Below are 24,928 nucleotides of genomic sequence, written 5' to 3' on the forward strand. Positions count from 1 at the left end.
TTGGTCCAATATGAATACTCATCAAGTCAAGCATGAATAGTACATAATAAGGATCACAAAAAGAAAACCAAGAAGCACACTAACCTTAACAAAGCAACAAGACATAATAAGCACGTAATAATTACACCGGTAACCACAACAAATGGACATGTAACATATTTGCACGAAGTCATAGGGGAATTCACAATCAAGAAGTATCAAAACAATAAGGAAGGCAATCACTTCAATTAAGGCAATTAGGGGCCAAATAACACGTAAGAATTAGAGGAAAACTAGAAACATCATATGGAGCATATAGAGGTAATTTAAGCAATTAGAAAACTCAAGCATGACAGAATACTTTGCATATAATGAACAAAAGGAGTTAAAAACCCTAGAGGCAAATTTCCCACAAATAAGTCCGAGCACACACTCGTCACCTTGCGTGCACGAACTACAATTAGCAAAGAAGACTCAAACCCTAAGGGGAAGTCCCCCACACAAGGTTAGGCAAGATACTTACCTCAATCCGGCCAATTCAATACTCAATTTAGCTTTTCCTTTACCAATTCGTCAACGCTCGGCTCAATCTAGCCAAAAATTACTTGAATACATCTAACAATGCAAGAGAAAATTATTCTAATTAATAAAACTATGAGTCTTACAATTTGCAAAAGGTCAACAAAAGTTAACTCCCCGGACCCGCACTTCAGAATCCAACAAAATTTACAAAAACCGAATACCCATTCCGATACGAGTTCACCCATACAAAAAATATTCAATTCCGATTCTATTTGGTCCTTCAAATCATCATTTTATATTTTTAAAAGATTTCAAATTCTATCCCAAATCACGAATCAAATGATGAATTCAATGATAGATTCAGGTATTTTAGCCAAATCCGAGTTAGAATCACTAACCTCGATGAACTTCTTGAAAACCCTTCGAAAAATCGCCAAGATCCGAGCTCTCTAGGTTTTATGAAATAAAACCCTAAATCTCGTATTTATAGTGCACCTCCCAGATTTCCATCACCACTAACCGCGGAAAAACCACCGCTGACTGCAATCCATCACTGCTGACCGCGGTAAATCCACTGCTACAGCAGAAAATGTTGACTGTAGTGACATGCTTTAGTATTTTGTCCTTAACTTTCTCTACAGATGTTCAAATTATGATTTCTTTCGCTTTTGGAAAACTAGACACAAAGGGCTACAACTTTAGTTTTTGAATCATCTCAAAATTCCTTATAGATCAAAAGATATAGGCTTCCGAAGTCAGACCAGTAAACTTGCGGATTCTTCCTCACCGCGGACCATTTTCCGCCTCAGCGGTAATCCCACCGCCTCAGCGGAAACACTTCCACCTTAGTGGTAAAACTTCTGCCCCCAGCAAAGATTTAAGCATCATAACTATTTTCTAAGTTCCGGAATGTCCAGACTCGTTCAAAACTCACCCGAAACTCATCCGAGGCCCCCGGAACCTCAACCAAATGTACCAACACATCCTATAAAATCATACGAACTTAGCCCCACTCTCAAATCACGTCAAACAATGCTAAAACCATGAATCAGATGCCCAAACGCATGAAAATCACTATGAACTTCAAGAACCTCTAGAATTGCAACCAAGCGTCTGAACCACATCAAATCAACTCCAAATGACACCAAATGTTGCAGGCCAGTTTCAAATGACATAACGGAGCTGTTCCAACTTTCGGAATCGCATTCCGGCCTCGATAACACAAAAGTTAACTATGGGTCAAACCTCTCCATTTTCCAAACTCCAACTTTTCTAACTTTCACCGAAAGGCCTCAAATTACCCTACGGGCCTCCAGATCCAAATCCGAACACATGCCCAAGTCCAAAATCACCATACGAATCTACTGACATCATGCAAAACTCATTCCGGAGTCGTTTACTCAAAAGTCAAATTCCGATCAAGTACTCTTCGCTTAAGCTTCTAGAACTATATTCCTTCTTTCCAATTCGACTCTGATTCATCTGGAAACTGAATCCAACCTTGCACACAAGTAGATATACATAATGTGAAGCTGCTCTTAACCTTAAACAATCGAACCGGGCGCAATTGCTCAAAATGACCAGTCGGGTCGTTACAGGCTGCCCCCTAGCAAAGTGCTAGGACCAAATCAAACGTGGTGCATCCTCGAAGAAGTACACGAAGGTCACTACGAAGCTCATACTGGAAATTAAGCTCTCGTTAGATGCCTCATACGAGCGGGTTACTACTGGCCCATGATGAAAAAGAGGTCGCCGACTTCGTAAGAAAGTGCGAGCAATGCCAAAAATATGCCCCCGTGATTCACCAAGCGGGCGAGCACCTCCACTCAGTAACCTCGCCCTGGCTTTTCATCAAATGGGGAATGGACATCGTTGGACCTCCCAGCGGGACAAGGTAATGTACGATTTCTTTTAGTATTAATTGACTATTTTTCCAAGTGGGTAGAAGCAGGTGCATTCACCCAAATACGTGAGCAAGAAGTGATCACATTTATATGGAGGAACATCATATGCCGCTTCTGCATACCCAAAGAAATCAGTTGTGACAACGGGCCCTAGTTCATTAGGAAAAAGATCGCCGAGTTCTTTGAAAAATTACACATCAAAAGAATACTCTGCACGCTAACACCCATGGGCAAGGTCAGGTGGAGTCCTCCAACAAATCAATATTGAACATAATAAAAAAGAAGCTCGAGAATGCCAATGGACTGTGGCCGGAATTGCTGCCGGAAGTGCTATGGGCATACCGCACAACGCCAATAACAAGCATAGGAGAAACACCATATTCGCTAGTCTATGGGATTGATGTCGTAACACCAGTCGAGCTTAGAGAACCATGTCTAAGATATTCATACGAGAGCGGGCGGATTAATGACGAAAGCAGGAGGTAAGACCTCGACGAGGTCGAAGAACGAAGAGATATGGCTTACATAAGGATGGTCGCTCAAAAATAACAAGCAGAGCAATATTACAACAAAAAATCCAAGGTTAGACTATTCAAAGTAGGGGACTACGTACTCAAAGCCCAAACACAGGCGAGCAAGGACCCACGAGAAGGAAAACTAGGGACTAATTGGGACAGCCCATATAAGATTACGGCAACAACAAGCAAAGGGTCATTCCAACTAGAAACAGTGGAGGGGAAGTTATTGCCAAACAACTGGAACATCGCCCACCTCAAGTACTTCAACTACTAAGAAAAGATGTTCTTCGGGTCGTACTCTTTTTCCCTCACCAGAGTTTTGTCCCAATTGGGTTTTCTCAGGGAGGTTTTTAACGAAACGACAAGGAGGACATCTCAAAGTTTAAGGTTCGAGCAAGATAGATTGCAAGTTGGCAAGTTCATTGTCTGACCCCTCGAATACTTCTCCAAGCTGAACAATAAAGGGACTAGATAGACTGGGACTGGAATACCAGCTTGAAAAGCATGTAAATTTCGATATATATATATGAAAGCAAAGCATAAAAACACATGATGTTCGAATCAAGTTTTAACTCCGCATAGCATTCGACCTTGCTCGAATCGACTCACATTCGACCTTGCTCAAATTAACTAAAGTAACATTCGACATTGTTCGAATTAACTCACATTTAACCTCGTTCAAATCAACTAAAGTCAACATTCGATCTCATTCGAATTAACTCACATTCAACCTCGTTCGAATCAACTAAGAGTCAACATTGGACCTCGCTCAAATTGACTCACATTCGACCTTGCTCAAATTAATTAAAGTAACATTCGACCTCATTCGAATTAACTCACATTCGACCTCGATCGAATCAATTGAGAGTCAACAATTGACCTCACTCGAATCAACTCACATTCGACCTTGCTCGAATTAACTAAACATTCGACCTCGTTTGAATCAACTAAGAGTCAACATTTAACCTTGCTTAAATCGACTTACATCTGACCTTGCTCGAATTAATTAAAGTAACATTCAACCTCATTCGAATTAACTCATATTCGACCTCGATCTAATCAATTGAGAGTCAACATTCGACCTCGCTCGAATCGAATCACATTCGACCTTGCTCAAATTAATTAAACATTCGACCTCGTTTGAATGAGTGCCTTCGACCTCGTTCGAATTAGTAGAGAATCATATTTGATCACACTCGAATTCAACTCATGCTCTACCTGACTCAAGTTCGATTTACAACTTCATTTGAATTAAGTATGACATGGGACTCCACCTAAATTCAACCAAAGATATGCTCGACCATGTTCGAAATAGCATGTACCAACACAATTCTTTCGAAGAAAAACATTCAAAGAAAAATAAAAAGGCCCAAGAACATACAACAAAGGGTTGTCATCATTCCATTCCAATAAAAATATCTTACAAAGGGCCAGAAAGACGCCCCCACAAAAAAAAAACTAAGTACAAAGCGTTACTCCACATCATCCCTGCCTTCGCCACCACCACCTTCACCACCCGGTCCAGCAGCGTCATCTCCATCATCACCCTCGCCATCGGGATATTCATCGCCATACCAAGCATCTGATGCAAGCCCATCTAAATCATCTTCACCGTCACTGGTCCCAGACATAGCTGGGTCATAACCACAGGCAATCCTAGCGCCACGCGCCTTAACATGGGCATCTTCAAAATTGGCCTCGGGAACCTTCCCCGCTGTCATCAAATTCCTATATATGTCCAGCTAAGCCTCAGCGTGGATCCACATCTCATATAAGTGTCGTGAACGTCGGGAAAGTAGAAAGATGAGAGGAGGATGGTCGAGCCAACATCTCTGCCTTCTCAGCCTCAAGAGCGGCAACTTAATCACTAAGGCTCGAAACATCTCTCTCGAGCCCACCAATTCGCTCATCAAGTCGTGCCTCCCTTAGCGCGGTCATTTCTGTATCATTTGCACGTTCAGACCTCAGGACGTGGATGGAGTCCTCTAATGTCGCCACCTTTGCCAAAGCCGCTACCCTAGCCTCCTCGGTCCCCTCCAACTCTGACACTTTCTCGATCAACTCACCACTCAAGCCGGAAACTCTGATCGAGCTTTGCTCAAGCTCGGCCCGCAAGGATGCCACTTGGTGCTTAAAGGTCGACACACTCGGCCACGACCCCTTTGCTCACCTCGAGTTCATCTTCCTTGGCTCTAAGCGCCCCCTCAAGCTCACTGCATTTGCCGATGACCTGCACAAGCTCCTCGTCCTTCTGGTCCAACTCATATCTAAGGGACTAGAGGTTATTGCCTGTTATGAACTGTGCATACATCTCACGGTACTTGTCACGATACCTACGGTACTTCAAAACCATTTTCTAGAAAACAATCTTTCGCTTCTCCTCTTGGCGGGTGCTCTCTATCTCCAAAATTAGAGTCTAAAAAAAAGAAAAGAGAAGAGAAAGGAAGATCTAAAAAGAGTTAGTAAAGATAGAAAGGGGAGAATGGCGCAAAGTGCAAAAACAACGAGGAAGAAAACTCACCCTCAAAACCATCCCATATATGCGTAATGAAAAATCGGCATCCTTAAGAGCTTGTAGAGTCTTGTTCTCGGTGGCAAAGCAAATAAGGACCAAAGAAGGGACCACATTCACTGTGTCAGCGAACAAGTCGCAGTCCAAAGGGATGATAATCGAACGAGAAGATCCACTCGTTCTCAGCTCAAACCGGGTAAACCTTTCATCGAATATCCTCTCTTTCTCGGGGTCGACATTGGAGTCGGATTCGTAATCATCTACGATCACTCCTTTTGCCCTCTCCTCGGCTGATGAGAGAACGTCAGCCCGCTCTAACATTGATGGATCACTCCTCGGAATGACTGCAGTTGCCTCTGGTCGATGCCCTCCTTCTATGGAAGCAATCTCCACATTTGAAGGGGCACGGTCTCTATGTCCAAAGCCATGTCACCTTCCGTGTTCGGCCGTGGTCAACTCAGGATCACCCCCCGCGAGACCCTCATTCTCGGTTGCTTCATCTTCAACCTCTATTCTCCGTCTTTTCAGTGGAGCCTCTTCCCCCTCGCCCTGCGATGACTCATCCACCAAATGAAATACTGAAGAAGCAGGAATCTCCGCTAGTGGGGCAACAACATGATGGATAGGTCTACGTGAGGCTGGGGTCCGAGAAGGAACAACAGTCTGAACGGACTCACCTACAGCCGCGACGATGGCCAATCGAAGCACCTGACTGATGAAAAGCGAGAGTGGGAGCCTCGCCCTCCTCGGAGAGCTCCGACCTACCAACAAAGAAAGATAAGTAAAAAAACATGAGAGAAAAGGTGGCATGAAGGTCAAAACGACTAAGATCGAAATGAAATAACTCACCGGTTGAAGGTTTGCGCCCAAACCTCTCATTGAACTGCGACCACTCATGGATCCCCACCGTGTGAGGTAGAATTTGGCTCACCAGTCGCGAATGTCGGCGACTAGCGAAGGAGGATCTTTCTCGGCTACATGAAAGAGAAGAGAAGGGGAGAATGATTAGGTCACCAAAGAGAAACAACAAACAACCAGTTGGGAGAAAAACTTATGAGCAATGTTCCACGCCTCAGGAAACCCATTAGGGTTCGACATCACGTGCTCCATCCTCACGTAAAAGAAATTAACCCAAAAATGACGATTTGTCTTATCGTCCATCTTTACCACCAATCCCTTGGTCTCACAATGGCGAAGGTGTATCATTGTACCCTTGTGAAAACTTGGGGAGAAGAGGTGAAGCAGATGACGAAGAGAAATCCCATGGTTGGCTAGCTCCGCATACTTGATAAGCATAAGAAAAATCTTATAGATATATGGGGAGATCTCGGTCGGACAAACGTCATAAAAGCGATAGAATTCCTCCGCCAAAGAAGGAAGAGAAAGCGTATAGCCGACGACGAACGGATACGCGTAGCATGCATAGTATCCTAGGCCATGTATTTGCACCACATCGTCGCCATCCAGGATAAGTTCGACATAGTCTGGAATTCTCCATTTAGCCCTAAATTCAACAAGCGTCGCCGCATCCATCTCAGAAACAACAAGCTTAGGATCATCTTCAGGTCGCTTCAAGAAGTCCGACCTGGTCCTCCCCGAACGAGGAACTATCTCATCCATAGTGGGGAAACTCTCGTCTTCTACAACAATGGCCACTCTTTCATCATGAGAAGGAATGTCCACAGTCAATGGGACAGGATCAGAAACTCCCTCGGGGGTTAGAAGATGGACCAGCCATTTTCTATCATGTATATGGGAAGAAATTGCAAGTATGATAGGGGTAATAATAGCAGGAAATGCTAGAGAAGGGAGAAATAATGATGCAAGAATTTTGAGAAGAAGAAGTGAAATCTTGAAGATTCAAATGCTTAAGAAATGCAACAGGCCAAATGGGGAGTTCCTATCCCTATTCATAAGAATGGCACCCTAATCGAGAAGGCCAAGCGCCGCCATATTGATTTCGAAATGGAAGGGGCGGGGAAAACGACGTAACATATCGGGAACATGTGCCATAATGATGCATGATGAAATGATGTCATTACAAACTGACATAACGGTCATATGTGGCTCTTGAAGCACCACGTCATCATTTTGCCCTAATAACTTTATTACTCGACCTACGCGCCCAGATTTCTCAAGTTGTAACTAGCAAAGTCTGCCCATCGATCTCGTCCAAAATCAACCTCGACAGGCGGAAGGACTAACTGTATGGGTCAAAATCTGACTAAGAAAATTCGGTACGAGGTTAGATTACTAAAAAGCGATTAGGCCGAGGTCTTGCACAACATTAAAGAAACCAACAGGCGAGCTGATTAATCGGGGTCGAGGTCAGGAACTGTGGCCAGCCATAACGGCTAGTTTTGTAGTAAAATGTTTTAGGGGAATATTCCACCGAATATTTTCTGTATTTGTACTTTAAGTTAAGTATGGGAAATGTCTCATATAACGGGAAAGGGAAAGAGAAGAAGGGAGCATGTAATATTCTATATGATAAGTTGACTCTCAAGTAAATTACAAAAAATTTCTTTCCGTAAAGATTCGATTTGTTGTTCATCCCACACATTCTCGCATCAGATCCGAGAAAGCTCTCTATATTCCTACATTTGTATGTCTTACATCATTATCAGAGAGAAGAATCATCCACCTCATTCAATATTTGGGTGAATCATTCTCTCTATTTACATTTATTGACATTTAATATATTTATTGCTTATCATTATTCCCCCATACACTCATAACAGTACCATTTAATACCCTTTTATATTAAATTGATTTAAATGCAATTATACGTTGTTTGCATCAACCGATTTCAGATCTAGGATTTATTATATTTAACTAGAATTTACCCACTATCTTCTTATTTATTTAGTTTAACAAAAAGGCTTAACACTTTTTGGTCAAATATTAATCACCTAGAGATTTGTCAAAATGGTGATGTAGATCAAGTTAAAAGTCCTGAGAAGAGTTACTACTTTACAAGTATACAGGTTTGTAAGGATATTGATCAATTATAAGATCATCAAGAACTTATTTTGACAACTCCTATTGCTTTTGCTTGGCACCATCTGTAGAGCATTTGCTTGATCAATATCTTGATCCAATATGGGGAATATTATCACAGTTGGACTTATTCTACTTACCGCGTGTTTGGATGGTTATTACATATTGTTTCTTAATGTATTGCAATATATATATATTTTAATAAATATAACATATGGATATATTGTATCATCTTTCGTCGATTCATTAATGTCAGACACCAACAATTTTAAGAGTAAACTTACAATGTTGCAAAGAAAAAGTAGATTGTGGGCAGGGGCATATCATGTGTTGGAGCATGGGGCAAGTGAACCCGTGCTCCTCTCTTTATACGATGTATATAATAGTATATTTCTTTAAAATTGCTTAAATATATACATGTGGCCACCCAAGTTTAAAGAGTCCTATGGTTCAATGATAATTGAATGCACGAGGTTCAATTCTCAGTTTGTAAGCATGTCTAGTGTTGCCTCTTGTGTTTTCATATTATTTTTTTTGTTTATTCGTGCAAAATCCCCAAATCTAATACATTGAATTCCTTGATCTCACTTTTATCATTGCAAAATTTTAAATAAGTAAAACTAATAGCAGTGGATAATGTAGCATGTTTCAATGATCTTAGCATTTTTTATATCGAGTACATGTATAATTGTTAAAAATCACTAAAATAAATTTTGATTTTAACCTATAATTAATTTATGGCAAGAACCTAAAGGTTGAATCCGTCAAATATATATTCAAAATTTGCCTCTTTGTAATAATGCACCCATCTTCTTGGCACCTTGGATTTACCTCTAATTATGGGATAAAGTAATTATTAAAAAAAATAGGATAAAGAGTAAAATGAAATTATAGTAAGGGCAAGATGAATGATGTTAGGCTAAAAATTTATGTTTTCGCATGTAATTTGCCTTGCATTATACCTCAATCTTGTTATCTTTGGTGTAAATATTTGTGATTTGAGCTTAATAATGGTGTTTATAAGTATAGGAGTCAATTTTGAAGTGATTTGGCAAGCTTGCATGCAAAGTGAAGTAAAGACAGAAGAATTTGGAGGGAGTATGAGTTTTGTGCCCAGGTTGGTGCCATACACCAATCAAAACGCCAACGACAGAATAGTGGAAAATTCTGATGTCCTGATTGGCGCCGGACGCCAATCGAGACAACTAAGGGAGGATTTCGTCCTAATTTGGCTAGGACTTGATAGTTTCAACCTTACACGCCCCCAACATATATAAAAGGGGTTCTAAACCTATTTCTTAGAGGTGAGAAATTATTGGAGAGACAAGAAGGCTATGAGAACACTTGGAAGCAACGAATCACAAGAGTTTTCTCTTCCGTTCTTCCTTAATCTGTATTTTAATGCTTTCAATTATTACCATGATTGTTAGTATGGTTATGAGTAGCTGAACTTTCTTATCTAGGATTTGATGGAACCTTTTGAAGGAAGATTTTTCTGTTGCTTTTTATATAATTGAGCCGTTGGATTTCTTTACTTGTTCAACTACGTGTTTATTGTTGTTGATTGAATGGCCATCAATTAATTGTGCCTATTTAGTATGTATTGCTTGGTAAAGGGTATATATTTAGGTAGTAGTTGAATAACATTACCCCTAACGTATGTCAGGAATCAATACGGAGGGTTTAAAGGTGGGATTAGGAATAACGAAAACTTGGTGCGATCTTAGTGAGCGGTGAATTAGTGATACCTAGTGTAATTTGAAAGATATGTCTAGTAAATTATAGTAGTTGCTCGAAAAAAAATTACGACATCCGAAGTACTCACGATCGGTAGAGAATACTTAGGCGAAATTATAGAAAATATAACGGAAAGGATTCTGACAATCAGAAAAATCATAACTCTAGACCTCCTTAGTCTTGTCTCACATTCATCCTTGTTAGTGATAATTTTACTGCTTTATAGTAGTTGTTAGTTAATTAGTTAGAAATAAATATTATAATCTTTATAATTAGAAAATTGTTTAGACTAGTGTTTCTTAGCAATATTGAACAACTGTAGTTAAGCCTTAGTTCTCTGTGGGATTCGACTTCGGACTTATAAACTGGATTATATTTGTAACGACCGCTTAATCCTATTTATAAGGCATAGTTGGGTGTGATCAATGAGGGAAAAAAAAGGTAATGATGCGATCTTATTAAATTCGTTCGTTACATAAAACAGAATCTTTTCATCATTACATAATAACAAATTTAACAATTTGATACAATAAAATTCAAATAACAATCAAAACAAATTGTATTTAAAGTAATAATAACCATCCGAACTGTTAGAAAGAAAGATATTCTCCTTAAACGCCAAACTCTGATGGCAAAAAAAGTCCCAGAGAATATAAATCATAGTCTATATAATGGTCTAATTCGTCGATGATTGTATCCACTATCCTAAACGCACGTGATATTAAAATGTGGCACTGGAGTATTAAGACTTATTTCCCGAAATATTCAGCATCTCTTACGTACTAATTTGTTGAGATATGATTTTCCTAGATGTTACACAAAAAATTGGACCATGATGTTCTTCTTTATTTCGTTCTAACATAACATCCGGTCCGGTAACTTTGGGCGATGCTGGAGTAAAACTTAACGAGCATCAATGCGGATTGTGTAACATCCTAAACAATTCGTATTTGCAAACATGCGCAGGAGAGGTATTGAGCACCTAAAGAAATAAGTTTTACATATTAATTAGCGAAGAATTTTAAAAAATTATGAGTCTAAACTAAGCTTATAATATCACTCATGAACTAGGTTGTTATAATAAACATATATTCACATTTTGTACATACGCGATTGTTTACAAATTATTGTCTTTATCCCAATTTATGCGATGCACTTTCCTTTTTAATTTATTGCAAATCGAATAATACGTTATATTTAAAAATAATACTCCCATTTCGATTTGTGTGACCCTATTTGACTGGACACGGAGAAGACTTTTGAAGTTGTGGTGTAAAATGAGACACATATATTTTGTGTGGTTATTAATCATTACATAAAAGTAAATTGTTTCCAAATACGGAGAATGGATCATTCTTTTTAGCATGAACAAAAAAGAAAATAGGTTCACATAAATTAAAACGGGAAGAGTATAACTTTATAGTTTCTATTTTAATCTTAATGAGATGATATAGGTCATACAAATATTTTGACTTGCTTCATACCATATGTTTCAAATATTTTTAAAAAATTTTGTGCTCAGTAAAAGTGTATCACACAAATTTGACCGATATAAGTACCTTATAACCAACTTAAATAAAACTGTGATAACTGCACCGTGACCTCAATCCATCACAGCGTAAGTCCCTCGCACTGACGCATGGCATGCTTCACAACTAATTTGGCAAGTCCTTACAAATATTTATCTTTGTTTCCATAAAAAAAAATTATTAGTTTGAGTTGACTTAGAAATTTGGCAAGTCCTTACAAATATTTATCTTTGTTTCCATAAAAAAAAAAATTATTAGTTTGAGTTGACTTAGAGCCCGTTTGGACATAAGAAATTTTTTTCTATATTCCAAAAAATATTTTACTTTCTTCTGAAATCAGCGTTTGTTCATAAAATTTTCAATTTTCAATTTTCACTTGAAGATGCGTTTTGAAAATTTACGAAAATTTAAAAAACTCCAAAAACCTATTTTTCAAAATTTTCACTCAAATCACTCAGAAAACATAAAAAACAATACAAAATTATATTAATGTCAAAAAACAACTCAAAATTTCAAATATCATTTTGAGCTGAAATTTTTTTTCACCTTTAAAATTCTTATGTCCACTTAAACAGAAGTGTTAAAAGCAGATTAGGTGAACCAATTATGGAGTGAGCAAAGCTTGCTGACTTCACACAATGATAGGTAAGCCACTTAGGAATTTGTCGCAATACTTCTTTCTACATAGGATAATATATAGTACTACTACTATATAGGAAACGGAGTGTGTGTTGTTTGGATGTATGAACCGACCAGCTGACTTCTCCTTCGGACCGGACTTGTCAAACTCACATAAGTTAACTATGATTGGATCTTCGAAACAGTACCTTCAGCAACCAATCCCCCACCCATCCGTCTCTCACCACTCACTACGACACACCTGTAAAAACGCACGTGTCATTGACTCACTTCAGAAGCTTCGGAAAAGACAACGTTCTAAAGCCCTAAATTTTTTCCCTCTTTTCTTTTCTGCCCTTTTCTTCGTCGAAGCTCGATCACCTACTGATCTTGCTCTTCCGATTCTCAAAATTCAACCCTTGTTTCCTAAAATTCGCTACTTCATTAGCTCAGGTCAGTTTTCTTTTTCTTTAATTTTACTTATTTCAATGTCATTGAGATATTGTTGGGTTCATGTTTTTTCTGATCGCGATTACGCTTATGGGTATTGAAGTTGTTAATTTCACTTGGGATGTAGTAAATTTTTTTGTCTTAGCATTGTTATTTATTTTTTCTTACTGTTTCTTGCATAATTGAATGTCAATTTTAGGATATCTCTCTGTTCTTTATTGTTACCTAATTTGCGATTTGTGGAATTATCAAGGTTATAGATTCTTAAGGTATTGAGCTTGGTTCTTATTTTTTGAATTTTCTCGCAGAATTTAATTGCCGGATATATTGAGCAAATACCTGGAGCTTGCCTGCTAAATTAGCTTTGTTACTGGGAAATTGGGTAGAGTTGCTTTTAATTTTATGGATTTCATATGATATTTCTCATTATTTGAGCGTATCTGTTCGATGGTTATAATGAATTCGGGAGTCAAAATGCCGGAAAATCGGCATTGCCCCCGAGTTGACACTTACGAGCTGAAACTTCGGATTGAAAGGAAAATTGGTCAGCAGAAGGCAGAGAAATATTATTCTCTGTTAAGCAAATACTTAAGTCTAAAGATGAGTAAATCAGAGTTTGATAAGTGTTGTTTTGTTTTATTCGGGAGAGAGAATATCTGCCTTCATAATGCGCTTATCCGAGGAATTATAAGAAACGCCTGTACTGCTAAGACGCCTCCACCAAAGGATGGCACAATGGAGGCTTCCTTTAATGCAAAAGTGCCAAATGGATATCAAAGGGGTAGTCTTCAGTCACTGTGCAGGGATGTATTTCCTCAGTCTCCTAGAAAGGGGAGAACTCCTATCCTTCGTGATCGCAAATCTAGGGATCGGCCAAGTCCTCTGGGTCCTCATGGGAAGACCCATTCTGCTGCTTGTGAAGATTTTCCACCAAAAGTACTGGAACAACAAAGTGCTACCGAGCTTTTGTCCTTTGGTAGTAAGCCTCCAGTTGAAGGCAACTCCGTGGAAGAGGGAGAAGAGGTTGAGCAGGCTGCTGGAAGCCCCGGTATTCATAGTAGAAGTCCTGTAACAGCTCCCCTTGGCATCTCTCTGAATGCTAAGGGAACAAGGAAAGTATTGTATCATGGGTCTGCTCCTTTACATGATACGGGAACCTGTTACAGCAGTGGTGAGTTGCCCGATACCAGCTTGCTAATGAAAAGATTGGAAGAAAAGTTGGAGACAGAAGGGTTGAAGATGTCGACTGACTGCGTAAATGTGTTGAACAATGGGCTCGAAGTATTCTTGAAGCGATTAATCAAGCCTTGTTTGGACTTAGCAGGCTCAAAGTCACAACAAAAGCACATCCATCACCAAGCTGTTTCAGTTTCAAATATGACAAGGACAATAAGATATAACCAAAAACCAAGTGATCTCTTTTCTGTTTCAATGTTAGATTTTCGCACGGCAATGGAGTTGAATCCTAGGATGCTAGGGGAGGATTGGCCAACACAGCTTGAGAAGGTTTCAGTGCGTTCGTTTGAAAGTCTATGATTGATTAGGGCACTGATTTGGGTGTGACGTGACTTTGAGTCCATAAAGTGATGACTCATGTTGTGATTCTATTAGCAGGTCTAACAGTAATGCTGACACAAGTTATACAAGCAGTAGTAAAGCATCTGCATGGTTTAAAGCTACGGAAAATTTTGGATCATGGTTGCTAGGTTGTATATATACCTCAGAGCTGATTATTTCTGAATTGAGAGTTGTTACCTAGTGAAGTAGCAAGATATCAACACCTGTAAGATTGTAGTCATTACAAATAGAGTTAAGTGGGCTTTGTCAATTATTATCTATAGCTGTTCATGTCATTGATGTTGTTAATAAAGATTATTTTTTGAGGATCTAGGGACTCACTTATCTTTATCCTTTCCCCTTCTCCATATAAGAATAATATAGAAAAAGGAAAGAAGAATAATTAATAAAAGAGAAGAAAAAATGCATCAGTCATATACTGTATTGTTTTTCATAGTAAATTTTATGGTACCTTTTATTCAACGAACAATACATACCTTTTATGTGAAGGAGAACAGTACACATACCTCTTCTCTTTTTGTTTCCAATATGGATATTTGTTGTTCAAATGGATCAACAACCATGACATCTATGATACTGAAGAATACGGGAAGTTTCTGAAAAGCAAACTGCAGGGGAAGAGTTAAAGAAAGTGTCGAGCAGACTCTACTGAGCTATTAATCTGCTATTCCCATCAACTAAGACAGCTTAGTTGATGACTACAATATGTAAGTTAAGGAAATGGTTCCTTGCTGTATTTAACCTTTTACTATTGAAATGCAGTTTGCTGAGTGAAAAGATGATCAAGTCTTTTAGCAGGTAGAAGTCCATAGGCATTTCCAATTGTCTGCTACAGTTCTTTTTATAGTGGTTGAATATAACCAACCTGATAACTCTTGCTCCTCCTATGTTACTCTTCTGGAAACTCCACTAGCTGCCCAACAACAACAACAAACTCAGTGTATTCCCACAAGTGGGGTCTGGGACGAGCTGCACGATTTACAATAATTGAAGGTACATGGAGCAAGCTTCAGGTTGATTGAGTTGAACAGTTGGGTTGAGCACAAGTAGCAATAGATGATGAAATAGGAAAAGGTAATAAATGATATTGCACTTGTACTACGATTGTATAGCATCTGGCTCTATCTCTCTCTTTGTATAGAGGAAATATTCTGACAGTGGGATACCGTTTAAAAGCTCATGTAAGCAATTAAATATATGGTTTTATGGCAGAACCATTATTTATATAAACTAAAACCAATAGTTAACTGATTTTTCAAATGTGACATGCTTGAATTGCTTAAATATTCTAAAACGGAATGATTGAATCATAAATTATTCCAAAGAAATAAAAGATTTAGTATCATTTTACAGTTATGAGATATAACTGCAACATATTCTCTGTGAACTGTCTAAAGCAGGAAGTGAAAAGTCTGTCATCACTCTTTCAAGTTCTGTGGTTGATGTCTCATCTTCTAGATTATCTCCATTTCTTCTATTTTTTCAAAGCTTTCCAAGAGCATCATTACACCAGCCTCAGTAAGACCCATTGTCCTTTTTGCACAGGTTAATGTGCGCGGACACCATCGATATCAAAACGACTACAAAATGGTTCATACTGGGGAAACTCTTTCTATTCAGTATATGTTTCTGCTAGTCTGTCCTCTTACATGTAGCGGCCTTAGTCAAATTTTTACCATCGTGTTCTTGCTGCAATCTGCTCGTGTTGAAATAGGAGTGCAGAGTTGAATAGAGAGAGAAGTGCAAGCTGGTGGATATAATGCTGGATATTAGGAGTAGAAAAAGGCAAGTGATTATCATGGATAGTGAGGCCAAGACCCAAGAGTCAAATTCTGAAGCTAAATATTGGTGGAGCTGTTGCTATATGGAAGCCAGGATGGGGCGGACACAAGGTATGTATAATCGACTGGTTCAAATTAAAAGCATGAATGTGTGTGTGTGAACTTTCGCTAAAATTTTGACAAATATTAAAATCTTAACCTATAGTTGAAAAAGTGCATTGGGTCCAGCAATAAGAACATAAAAGATAAATCCATCACATTTAAAATCCTGAATCCGCCTCTGTTTGCATCAAGCCATCCTTTTGAAGACGAAATCAGCACAATGACTTTGAAGGGGGAAAGGATAGGGGTGAACTTAAGAAGAAATGAACTGTTTAACTTATTTGAGGGTCAAATGCCTGTTCTGACTGAAAAAGCAGGCTCATTAATGCTCTTGGAATATCATTAAATGTTATGCCTTATCTGGAGTTTCACATTCCATGATGTTAATTCAGTGACATATCTCTATTCAAAACGAGGAAAGAAGGAAAAAGCTTTGAATAATTGAGAACATTCATTAAAAAGGTGTCCAGCAGGATACCTATGAAAAAAATGAAAATGCGAGCATTTACCGCTAGGTCAGATTTGAAATATACTAAGTCCAGTGTCCTGTTCTTCCAGTAGCTTTCTACAAAGAGGCATATTTCTCTAAGATTCAAGTCCTCTTCATTCATGATCACAGATTTTGCTAATTTAAAATACTGGTATACGCTGATACTTATTAGTAGGGGTGTTCAAAACCAAACCGAAAACCAAACCGAAACTGAAGCTTAATGGCTTATTGGTATCAGGTTAACGGTTTAACGGACGGGGAACGGATTGAAATTTTTTTATTAACGGCTTATCGGTTTGAGAGCGGATTATTCAATTTTCTTAACGGATAATCCATTAACCCGTTAAGAATATATATAATTTATTTTTATCCATATATATATTAAATAATCAAAAACCCTTCTTCCTCCCGTACTCTATCAAAGTGAATTAGAATAAAAGAAAGCCAAATAAAAGGAGTCATCTAACTGTGACAAAAGACAGAATTTGCTGTCTGAAACAAGATAACAACGCCAGTTACACCACTGCTTCATCAACTTTGCCTGGGTTTTAAGGCATCCTAGAATTCTAAGCATGACGAACATTTGTTTTAACAACGGCCAAATGGAAATCTTTCGCATGGACTAAGGCCAATGTGCATAAACATAAATAAGATTCTAGATAGATGATTTACCCATCACGTTGTCTCTTCTGCTTCGTCCCTCTTAGTACGTCGACCACTTATTTAAACATACAGAGACTAAATTTTATTTTATTTTGATTGAATTAGGCCGATAAACTGCCCGATAAGAGCTAAACCGATACCGATCCGCCTGATATCTTATCGGGTAGCTAGCGTATTAATACATTTAAAAGCCGACAAACGATAAGCCAAACCGTTAAGAGTAAATAATCGCTCAATCCGTTCGATAAGCAGCCCTACTTATTAGAATGACCTTCTAGTTTGAGAACCTCCATTTCCTTCGGCAGTGTTTGGCAAAAAAAAAAAAAAAAAAAAGGGGGGGGGGGGGGGAGGGGCCACCTCGAGAATGAAAATTGTTTCATCTAATGGAGATGGACTTGAAAGGAGTATTCAGGATTGTTTTATCATATACTCATATTGCAAGATAACATGATATTAGGAGAATATACAGAGTTGATGAACGTTTTCTATGCTATCATTGTCACTAAACTGTATTTGTAAATTAATTTTGGAAACAATAGAATAATATATAAACAGAAAATGTAAACGAAATAAAAGTTAATCTGAGCCCATTGAATTCACAGTGTTTCCTTAAGGAAATTAATCCCCTCCTAGTATCCAATGTTATGGATTATTTCCTCCCAGAATAGAACGAATTACACACCGGTGTAGTGGTACTTCAAATTCCAGTATTTCAGCGAATACAAAGTTCGGTAGCAAATTATACTTACTGTTGCTTTCTTGAAGTTAAAACAATGCAGAAGGAGGAGAACTTAGAAAATCGTATGGAAAATCTGAGAGAATGAACTTGTATTTATAGCCAATGTTGGGCTGAAAACTGAAGAGGTGCAACTCTTCAGAATGGATGTTTATGCAAAACGGTCATAACATAAATGGCTAATTTATGCAATAATAAATCGGGAATTGAAAAGGGAGGTTAATTTTCAGTTACACAACCGAAAAACTGAAAACGGATAACGAATAACAGAAAAACGTTTAATATTCCGTTGGATTTAATATTAATATTAATATTTTGTTATTAAAACGGATATTTAATAACATTTATGTTAATATTTACTATTAACGAATAAATTTCATCCAAAAAATTAATCAATCAATTGATCAAATCTGAAGTCGAAGCTGAGCACGTGACGACAACGGCACAAGGCTTGTCTTCTTCTCAACTCTTTAAGAGCTAGAAGAAGAACAATTGCTTATATACCCATCAAAAACCTCTTCCTCTTCCAATAGAGGACAATGTCCCTTTGTCAAGGGGAAACATAAAATTTCACATAAAAATTTCATTTCCCTCCATTTCTCATTCACCATCTTTTAAGCCATATTAATGCTTAAAAACCCAACAATCATATATGTGTCGTTTATATAAAACGGCAAATGGCTAAATATATCCCTCTACTTTCAAAAATGATCTAAGAATACTCTTCGTTATACTATTGGGTTATCTATACCCCTACTGTCATACTTTGGAACAAAAATACTCCTATTTTGGATGGAGTGCCACGTGGTAGCACCAGATTAAAACGGTCAATTTCTTTTTTTTTACCCAACCTGTTTAAAAAAAAAAAACACAACCCAACCCCTATTTTTATTTTTCTCAGTTTTTTTTAAAATTTCAGTTTTTTGAAAAAAGAAAATATTTTGTTAAAAACGAAAATATTTTTTTCAGTTTTTACAAATTAGTTTTTCCAGTTTTTACAAAAAAAAATGCTTTAAAAAAACTGAAAAAAAAAATATTTTTCAAAAACTAAAATATTTTTTTCAGTTTTTAAAAAACGAAAATATTTTGTTAAAAAAAAATATTTTTTTTTCTGTTTACAAAAAAAAGTTTCAGTTTTCACAATTTTTTTCAATTTTTACAAAAAAAAAAATGCTTCAAAAAACTGGAAAAAAATGAAAAAAAAAAGTTTTTTGTAAAAACTGAAAATAAAATAAAAGAACACTTTCCTAAATTAGTGGACTACAGGTGCATTAGTTTAAAAAAAAAATTATTTTGCAACTTTTTTTAAAAGTTTTACAAAAAGAAAATTCTTTACAAAACTGAAAAATGAAAATAGGGGCGGATTGTGGATTTTTTTTTATAATGGGTCGGGTAAAAAAAAGAAATGGATCGTTTTAATCTGGTGCTGTCACGTGGTACTCCATCCAAAATGGGGGTATTTTTGTTCCAAAGTATGACGGTAGGGGTATAGATAACCTAGTAGTATAACGAGGGGTATTCTTAGACCATTTTCGAAAGTACAAGGGTATATTTGGCCCTTTGCCGTATATAAAATATGAGAGTCTGAAACTTAAATAGTGCCCTTTTGGGCAAAAAATACTTTTCTACTATTAAAAAAAAGTTACATAAGTACATAAAATGCAGTATAATACTGCATTTTATTTTAACGGAAAGTTAGTCATTAAAGTTAAACGCAGTACTATACTGCGATTTATTAAAAAAAAATTTTTTTAAGGAAAACGCAGTACAATATTGCGTTTCCCTTAAACACACTATTGTACTGCGTTTCCCTATTAAAATTGGGTCCACCTTATAACTCTGCCATAAATGCCTATATTTAATTAAAGGAAAATGCAGTACAATACTGCGTTTAAGGGAAATGCAGTATTGTACTGCGTTTTCCTTTAATAAAATATAGGGCCCTTCTTCTTCCCCAAGATAACGACTCCATTAAAAAAACTCCCCCTCCTCACTGCTGGTTCCCCCCCCCCCCCGGTCAAATTTTTAAAAAAAATTGGGCCCCACCCGTCACCCAAAAAGCAAAGAGTGTAGGTCCCGCAAACAACACAAACAACACAAGCTTTGGATTCCTTCTTTCAGGTTCAAAAATTCGATTTGAATCTATTTCAAAAATTTTAAATCGAGGTATTTCGATTTTGTTTATGTCGAAACTCGTATAGTACATACATATTTGTATTGTTGAATGTGTTTCCATGTTAATTTGTGTTATGTTTGTGTTTAAATTTGTATCTTATTTATACCCGAATTGATTTATTAGCTTTGGGACAAAAAATAGTTAAAACTTGATAAATAATTTTTATTGTTAATGTTCTGTTTTTATTTGCTTAAATAATAAATAAATATTATTTTTTTAGTTTTGTTGTTCATATGTATGTTATGTTTGTTGTTTTTATATGTAATAGTGGCCTTTTAGCATAGTAAAATATAGATTCTTTTAGCGTAGTAAAATGTAGTGCCTTTTCGCGTAGTAAAATGTAGAGTCTTTTAACGTAGAGTCTCTGTAGTTTAAGTATGTAGTAACTGGAACTCATAGATAATTACCCATTCCAATTCAATAATTAATTATTTAATTTATTAAATTAACAAAATTGTAAAAATGCTGAAATTGACACGCATAATAATTAAGGATAACTTGGTGCTACCGGGCCTCAAATATCGAGTCTGGAACCCATACATAATTATTCAGTCCAATTCAATAATTTTTAATTTAATTCCTTAAACTAACAAAATTCTAAAAATGTTGAAATTAACACGCATAATAATTAAGGATAACTTGGTGCTACCGGGCCTCAAATATCGAGCCTGGAACCCATAGATAATTACTCAGTCCAATTTTAAAAATAATTATTTAATTTATTAAATTAACAAAATTCTAAAAATGTTGAAATTGACACACATAATAATTAAGGATAACTTGGTGCTACCGGACCTCAAATATCGAGCCTGGAACGCATAGATAATTACTCATTCCAATTTTAAAAATAATTATTTAATTTATTAAACTAACAAATTCTAAAAATGTTGAAATTGACACACATAATAATTAAGGATAACTTGGTGCTACCGAGCCTCAAATATCGACCCTGGAACCCATAGATAATTACAAAGTCCAATTTTAAAAATAATTATTTAATTTATTAAACTAACAAAATTCTAATGTTGAAATTGACACACATAATAATTAAGGATAACTTTGTGCTACCGGGCCTCAAATATCGAGCCTAGAACCCATAGATAATTACTCAATCCAATTTTAAAAATAATTATTTAATTTATTAAACTAACACACACAATTGATTTTCTTTAGATTATAGTAGACGACATGGACTTTCCGCCTGCGCATCCTGGACCAGCCGAGGATCAGCTATTAGTGTTGCAGGGCGACCATAGGTCCTCCTTTGTATGGGAGGGACATCTATCGGATCAGCCTCTCCGCGCCAGGAGACCTGACGATTTGTGGGACTTCATGGTGCAACATTATTTCCATGCCCGCGTAGTCGGGCGCCTACAGGCTACGGGCTTCTATACGATTTTTCGGATTGGGCAGATGCAGCTTGATTGGTCTCTCATCACGGCCTTGGTAGAGCGGTGGCGACCGGAGACGCACACTTTTCACTTGCCCACTAGAGAGGCCACCATCACGTTGGAGGATGTTTAGGTTTTGTGCGGGCTGCGCGCAGATGGACGGGCCGTTGCACTGCCCCAGTACATTAGATCCATGATGCGTGGACATTATTTGGATATAATGGGGCAGTATACTGGTTACAGACCTCAGGGTGACGCTGTACAAAGAGGGGGCAGTCGCATTGCTTTGTCAGCCATCAGAGATCATATGACGTTTTTGCACCCAGACATTACCGGCGAGACGGAGGATCTCCATATTGAGCAGTACACGAGGTTGGCGCTGCTCCTGCTTTTCGGAGGTGTCTTGTTCCCGAACACTTCGGGAAGTTTAGTGAGTATGCGCTTTCTCCATCATCTGCAGTAGATAAATGATTTACCCCTGTACAGCTGGGGTGCTGCTGTTCTCGCATACCTGTATAGGAGCATGTGTCGGGCGAGCATGCTTTGCCAGGTGGACATATGTGGTTTTCCGCCCCTTTTACAGGTGACAACATTTTCGAATACTCTGTTCATTACTCCGAATTCTATATGGTCGAAATGACTCTTAAATTTTATGTCAACCTTTTATCTTAGGTTTGGGCCTGGCAGCGGATCATGCCGTTGCAGCCACCTCTACCACCACTAGAGCCCGGTGAGGCTCATCCGTTTCTCCCTCTAGCTTCTAGGTGGGTTCTCCGGCATGGGAACTACCGAGGGACCGATGTTCATCATAATCTCCCCCTTGTCAGGGATGTGTTAGATATGCTGGTGGCCGGACAGGTAAATATGTACTTACACTTACTTGTTATAAATTGAGTTGCGTTGCGCATACTCACTTTTATGTTATTTTTGGTAGTTCATCTGGATGCCATACAACGACGAGTTGCTAGCTCGGTTGCCCGATTATTGCTCAGTCGACCGACTGCTTTGGAGCACCTCCGTCCCGATAAAGAGATTGTTGAGACATTTCTTAAAGAGAAACTTTGGTTTTATGAAAATATTTGCTATAGGTTAAGCACAAAAAATAACTAGAATGCGCTCGTTATTTATAGGCAAGATTTCACATAAAACGTAGTATTATACCACGTTTTACATACACATAAAACGTAGTATTATAGCACGCTTTACATATTAAATTTTTCTGCAAGAAAACAGCTTTTTCACATGGTTTTCAGCTTTTTCAGAACGACAAGACAACTCAAAAAAATGTAGTATTATACCGCGCTTTACATATAATTTTTTTTTAATTTTTAGATTGGTCTTCCTTAGTAACGCCAATAAGTTGAATATTTGAACAATTCTATGAAGAAAATACTACATTATGTAAATAATGACAACAATTCTATTTTAACAACAATGTTTATTGTAACAGAATTTGAACAACAATTTTATTTTAACATGACAACACAAACACAAACATAGCAAACCTAAAGATACACATAACAAAAATCAAAAAGTACAACTAATGAAAACACTTGACAAGGGAAACATAAAGATACACTACTACGCTCAACACGTACAAGCCACTGTTTAGTCACGATTGGCTACTACTCTCTTCTCCAACCACTTGAGTTGGCCTTCCAGCTTTTTTTTTCTTCTTCCACCTCCTTGAGTTTCGCATTCAACTCCTCAATTTCTTGGTTGGTTCGACAATCTCTTTCCCATTGCCTCGTACACAAATTATGAAAATCATAAATTCTCTCTTTGTAGTATTTCTGCTCACATGGTTCATCCATCCATACCTCAAAATCACATGTAGGCTCGTCGGGTTGCCTATCAAACTTTTTCATACACGCTCAGTAGCGGCGTCCACCTTCTTCCCACCAATTGTACAAACTGCATTTTTCTCCGCAATAACACCTTGGGACATAAAAGGGGTTGTTGAGACATTTCTTAAAGAGAAACTTTGGTTTTATGGAAATATTTACTATTGGTTATTGTTAAGCACATAAAATAACTAGAATGCGCCCGTTATTTATAGGCAAAATTTCACATAAAACGTAGTATTATACCACGCTTTACATATTAAATTTCTCTGAAACGAAACTGCTTTTTTCCATGGTTTTCAGCTTTTTCAGAACGACAAGATAACTCAATAAAATGCAGTACAATACCACGTTTTATGTATTTGAATTATTGTTATGTCAGTTATCCGCAGAACACTTATTGGTGGGCCCAAAATTCAGAGTAAAACGCATTATAATAATACGTTTCTGTGTAAGACGCAGTATAATATTGCATTTTACACTAAAAATTAATTCTCTGCAGTCCTGCAGAAGTGGGCCCAAATATTATAGGGAAATGCAGTACAATATTGCGTTTAAGTTAAACACAGTATTGTACTGCATTTTCCTAAAAAAATTAAGTTTTTAATAAATCCGTTAAAGTAAAACGCTGTATTATATTGCATTTTATATATTTATGTAACTTTTTTTTCAACAGTAGAAACATATTTTGTGCCAATTTTGGCACTATTTAAGTTTCGGACTCTAAAATATGACGTAAAAAGACTGATGTGAACTTTTGGTATGAACCTATACTGTGCTATAAGATTATGATAATACATGATCGCGATGTATATGGAATCTGGAACTATTTTGTATACAATTCCAAAGCCAATTAGTTAATTTGAAGTCTTGTTAGAAGTCTTGGTAAGATAGTGTGCACTTGCGTGTGCTTAGATTATTATGTTGAAAAAGTCTAATAAGTATGTCCAGTTATAATTGTATATCAACGATATCACATCACTGCCGAGTCCGAAACCTAAATGGCAACTTTTTGAACTCAAAATACATTTTTACAGTTTTAAAAAAAAAGTTACTTTTCTACCTAAAGCGCGATATTATATTGCGTTTTACTTTAATGAAATTTTAGCCGTTAAAATAAAATATAGTATAATACCACATTTTACATATAATGCAGTATTATACTGCATTTTGTTTTGCCCAACATCCTAGGCCACAAAAACAGTATTCTTGGGTAAAGGTTTGGTGATAGTTTCGAGAATCATAAAGAAATTATATACTCACTCTCTTCCAATCTATGTGAACCTGTTTGACTGAGCACGACATTTAATAAAAAATAAGACTTTTGGAATTTGTGGTCCTAAACAACTCAAAAAGGGGTCCACAGTATTTATTTGGTTATAAAAGCTTCTCACTAAG

General features: G+C 37.2%; 1 protein-coding gene and 1 long non-coding RNA gene across 4 annotated transcripts; both read left to right on the forward strand.

Moving 5' to 3' along the window:
* Positions 1 to 12,479: 12,479 nt before the first annotated feature.
* Positions 12,480 to 14,675, forward strand: LOC104215796 (uncharacterized). Its single transcript, XM_009765695.2, has 2 exons — positions 12,480 to 12,772; positions 13,078 to 14,675. Exon 2 carries the CDS (start codon positions 13,217 to 13,219, stop codon positions 14,303 to 14,305), a length of 1,089 nt encoding a protein of 362 aa, XP_009763997.1. The 5' UTR covers positions 12,480 to 12,772; positions 13,078 to 13,216; the 3' UTR covers positions 14,306 to 14,675.
* A 154-nt stretch (positions 14,676 to 14,829) lies between these two features.
* On the forward strand, positions 14,830 to 22,014 carry LOC138886529 (uncharacterized). Of its 3 annotated transcripts, none has more exons than XR_011405459.1 (4): positions 14,830 to 15,421; positions 15,893 to 15,966; positions 16,062 to 16,239; positions 21,469 to 22,014. It is a non-coding gene; the product is annotated as an uncharacterized lncRNA (long non-coding RNA). The 3 variants fall into 3 exon arrangements; XR_011405458.1 differs by having other exon boundaries at positions 14,830 to 15,145; positions 15,261 to 15,421; positions 15,893 to 16,239; XR_011405457.1 differs by having other exon boundaries at positions 15,893 to 16,239.
* Positions 22,015 to 24,928: the final 2,914 nt, after the last annotated feature.

This window comes from Nicotiana sylvestris, chromosome 2 (genome assembly GCF_000393655.2).
Source record: "Nicotiana sylvestris chromosome 2, ASM39365v2, whole genome shotgun sequence".
Lineage (NCBI taxonomy): Eukaryota > Viridiplantae > Streptophyta > Magnoliopsida > Solanales > Solanaceae > Nicotiana > Nicotiana sylvestris.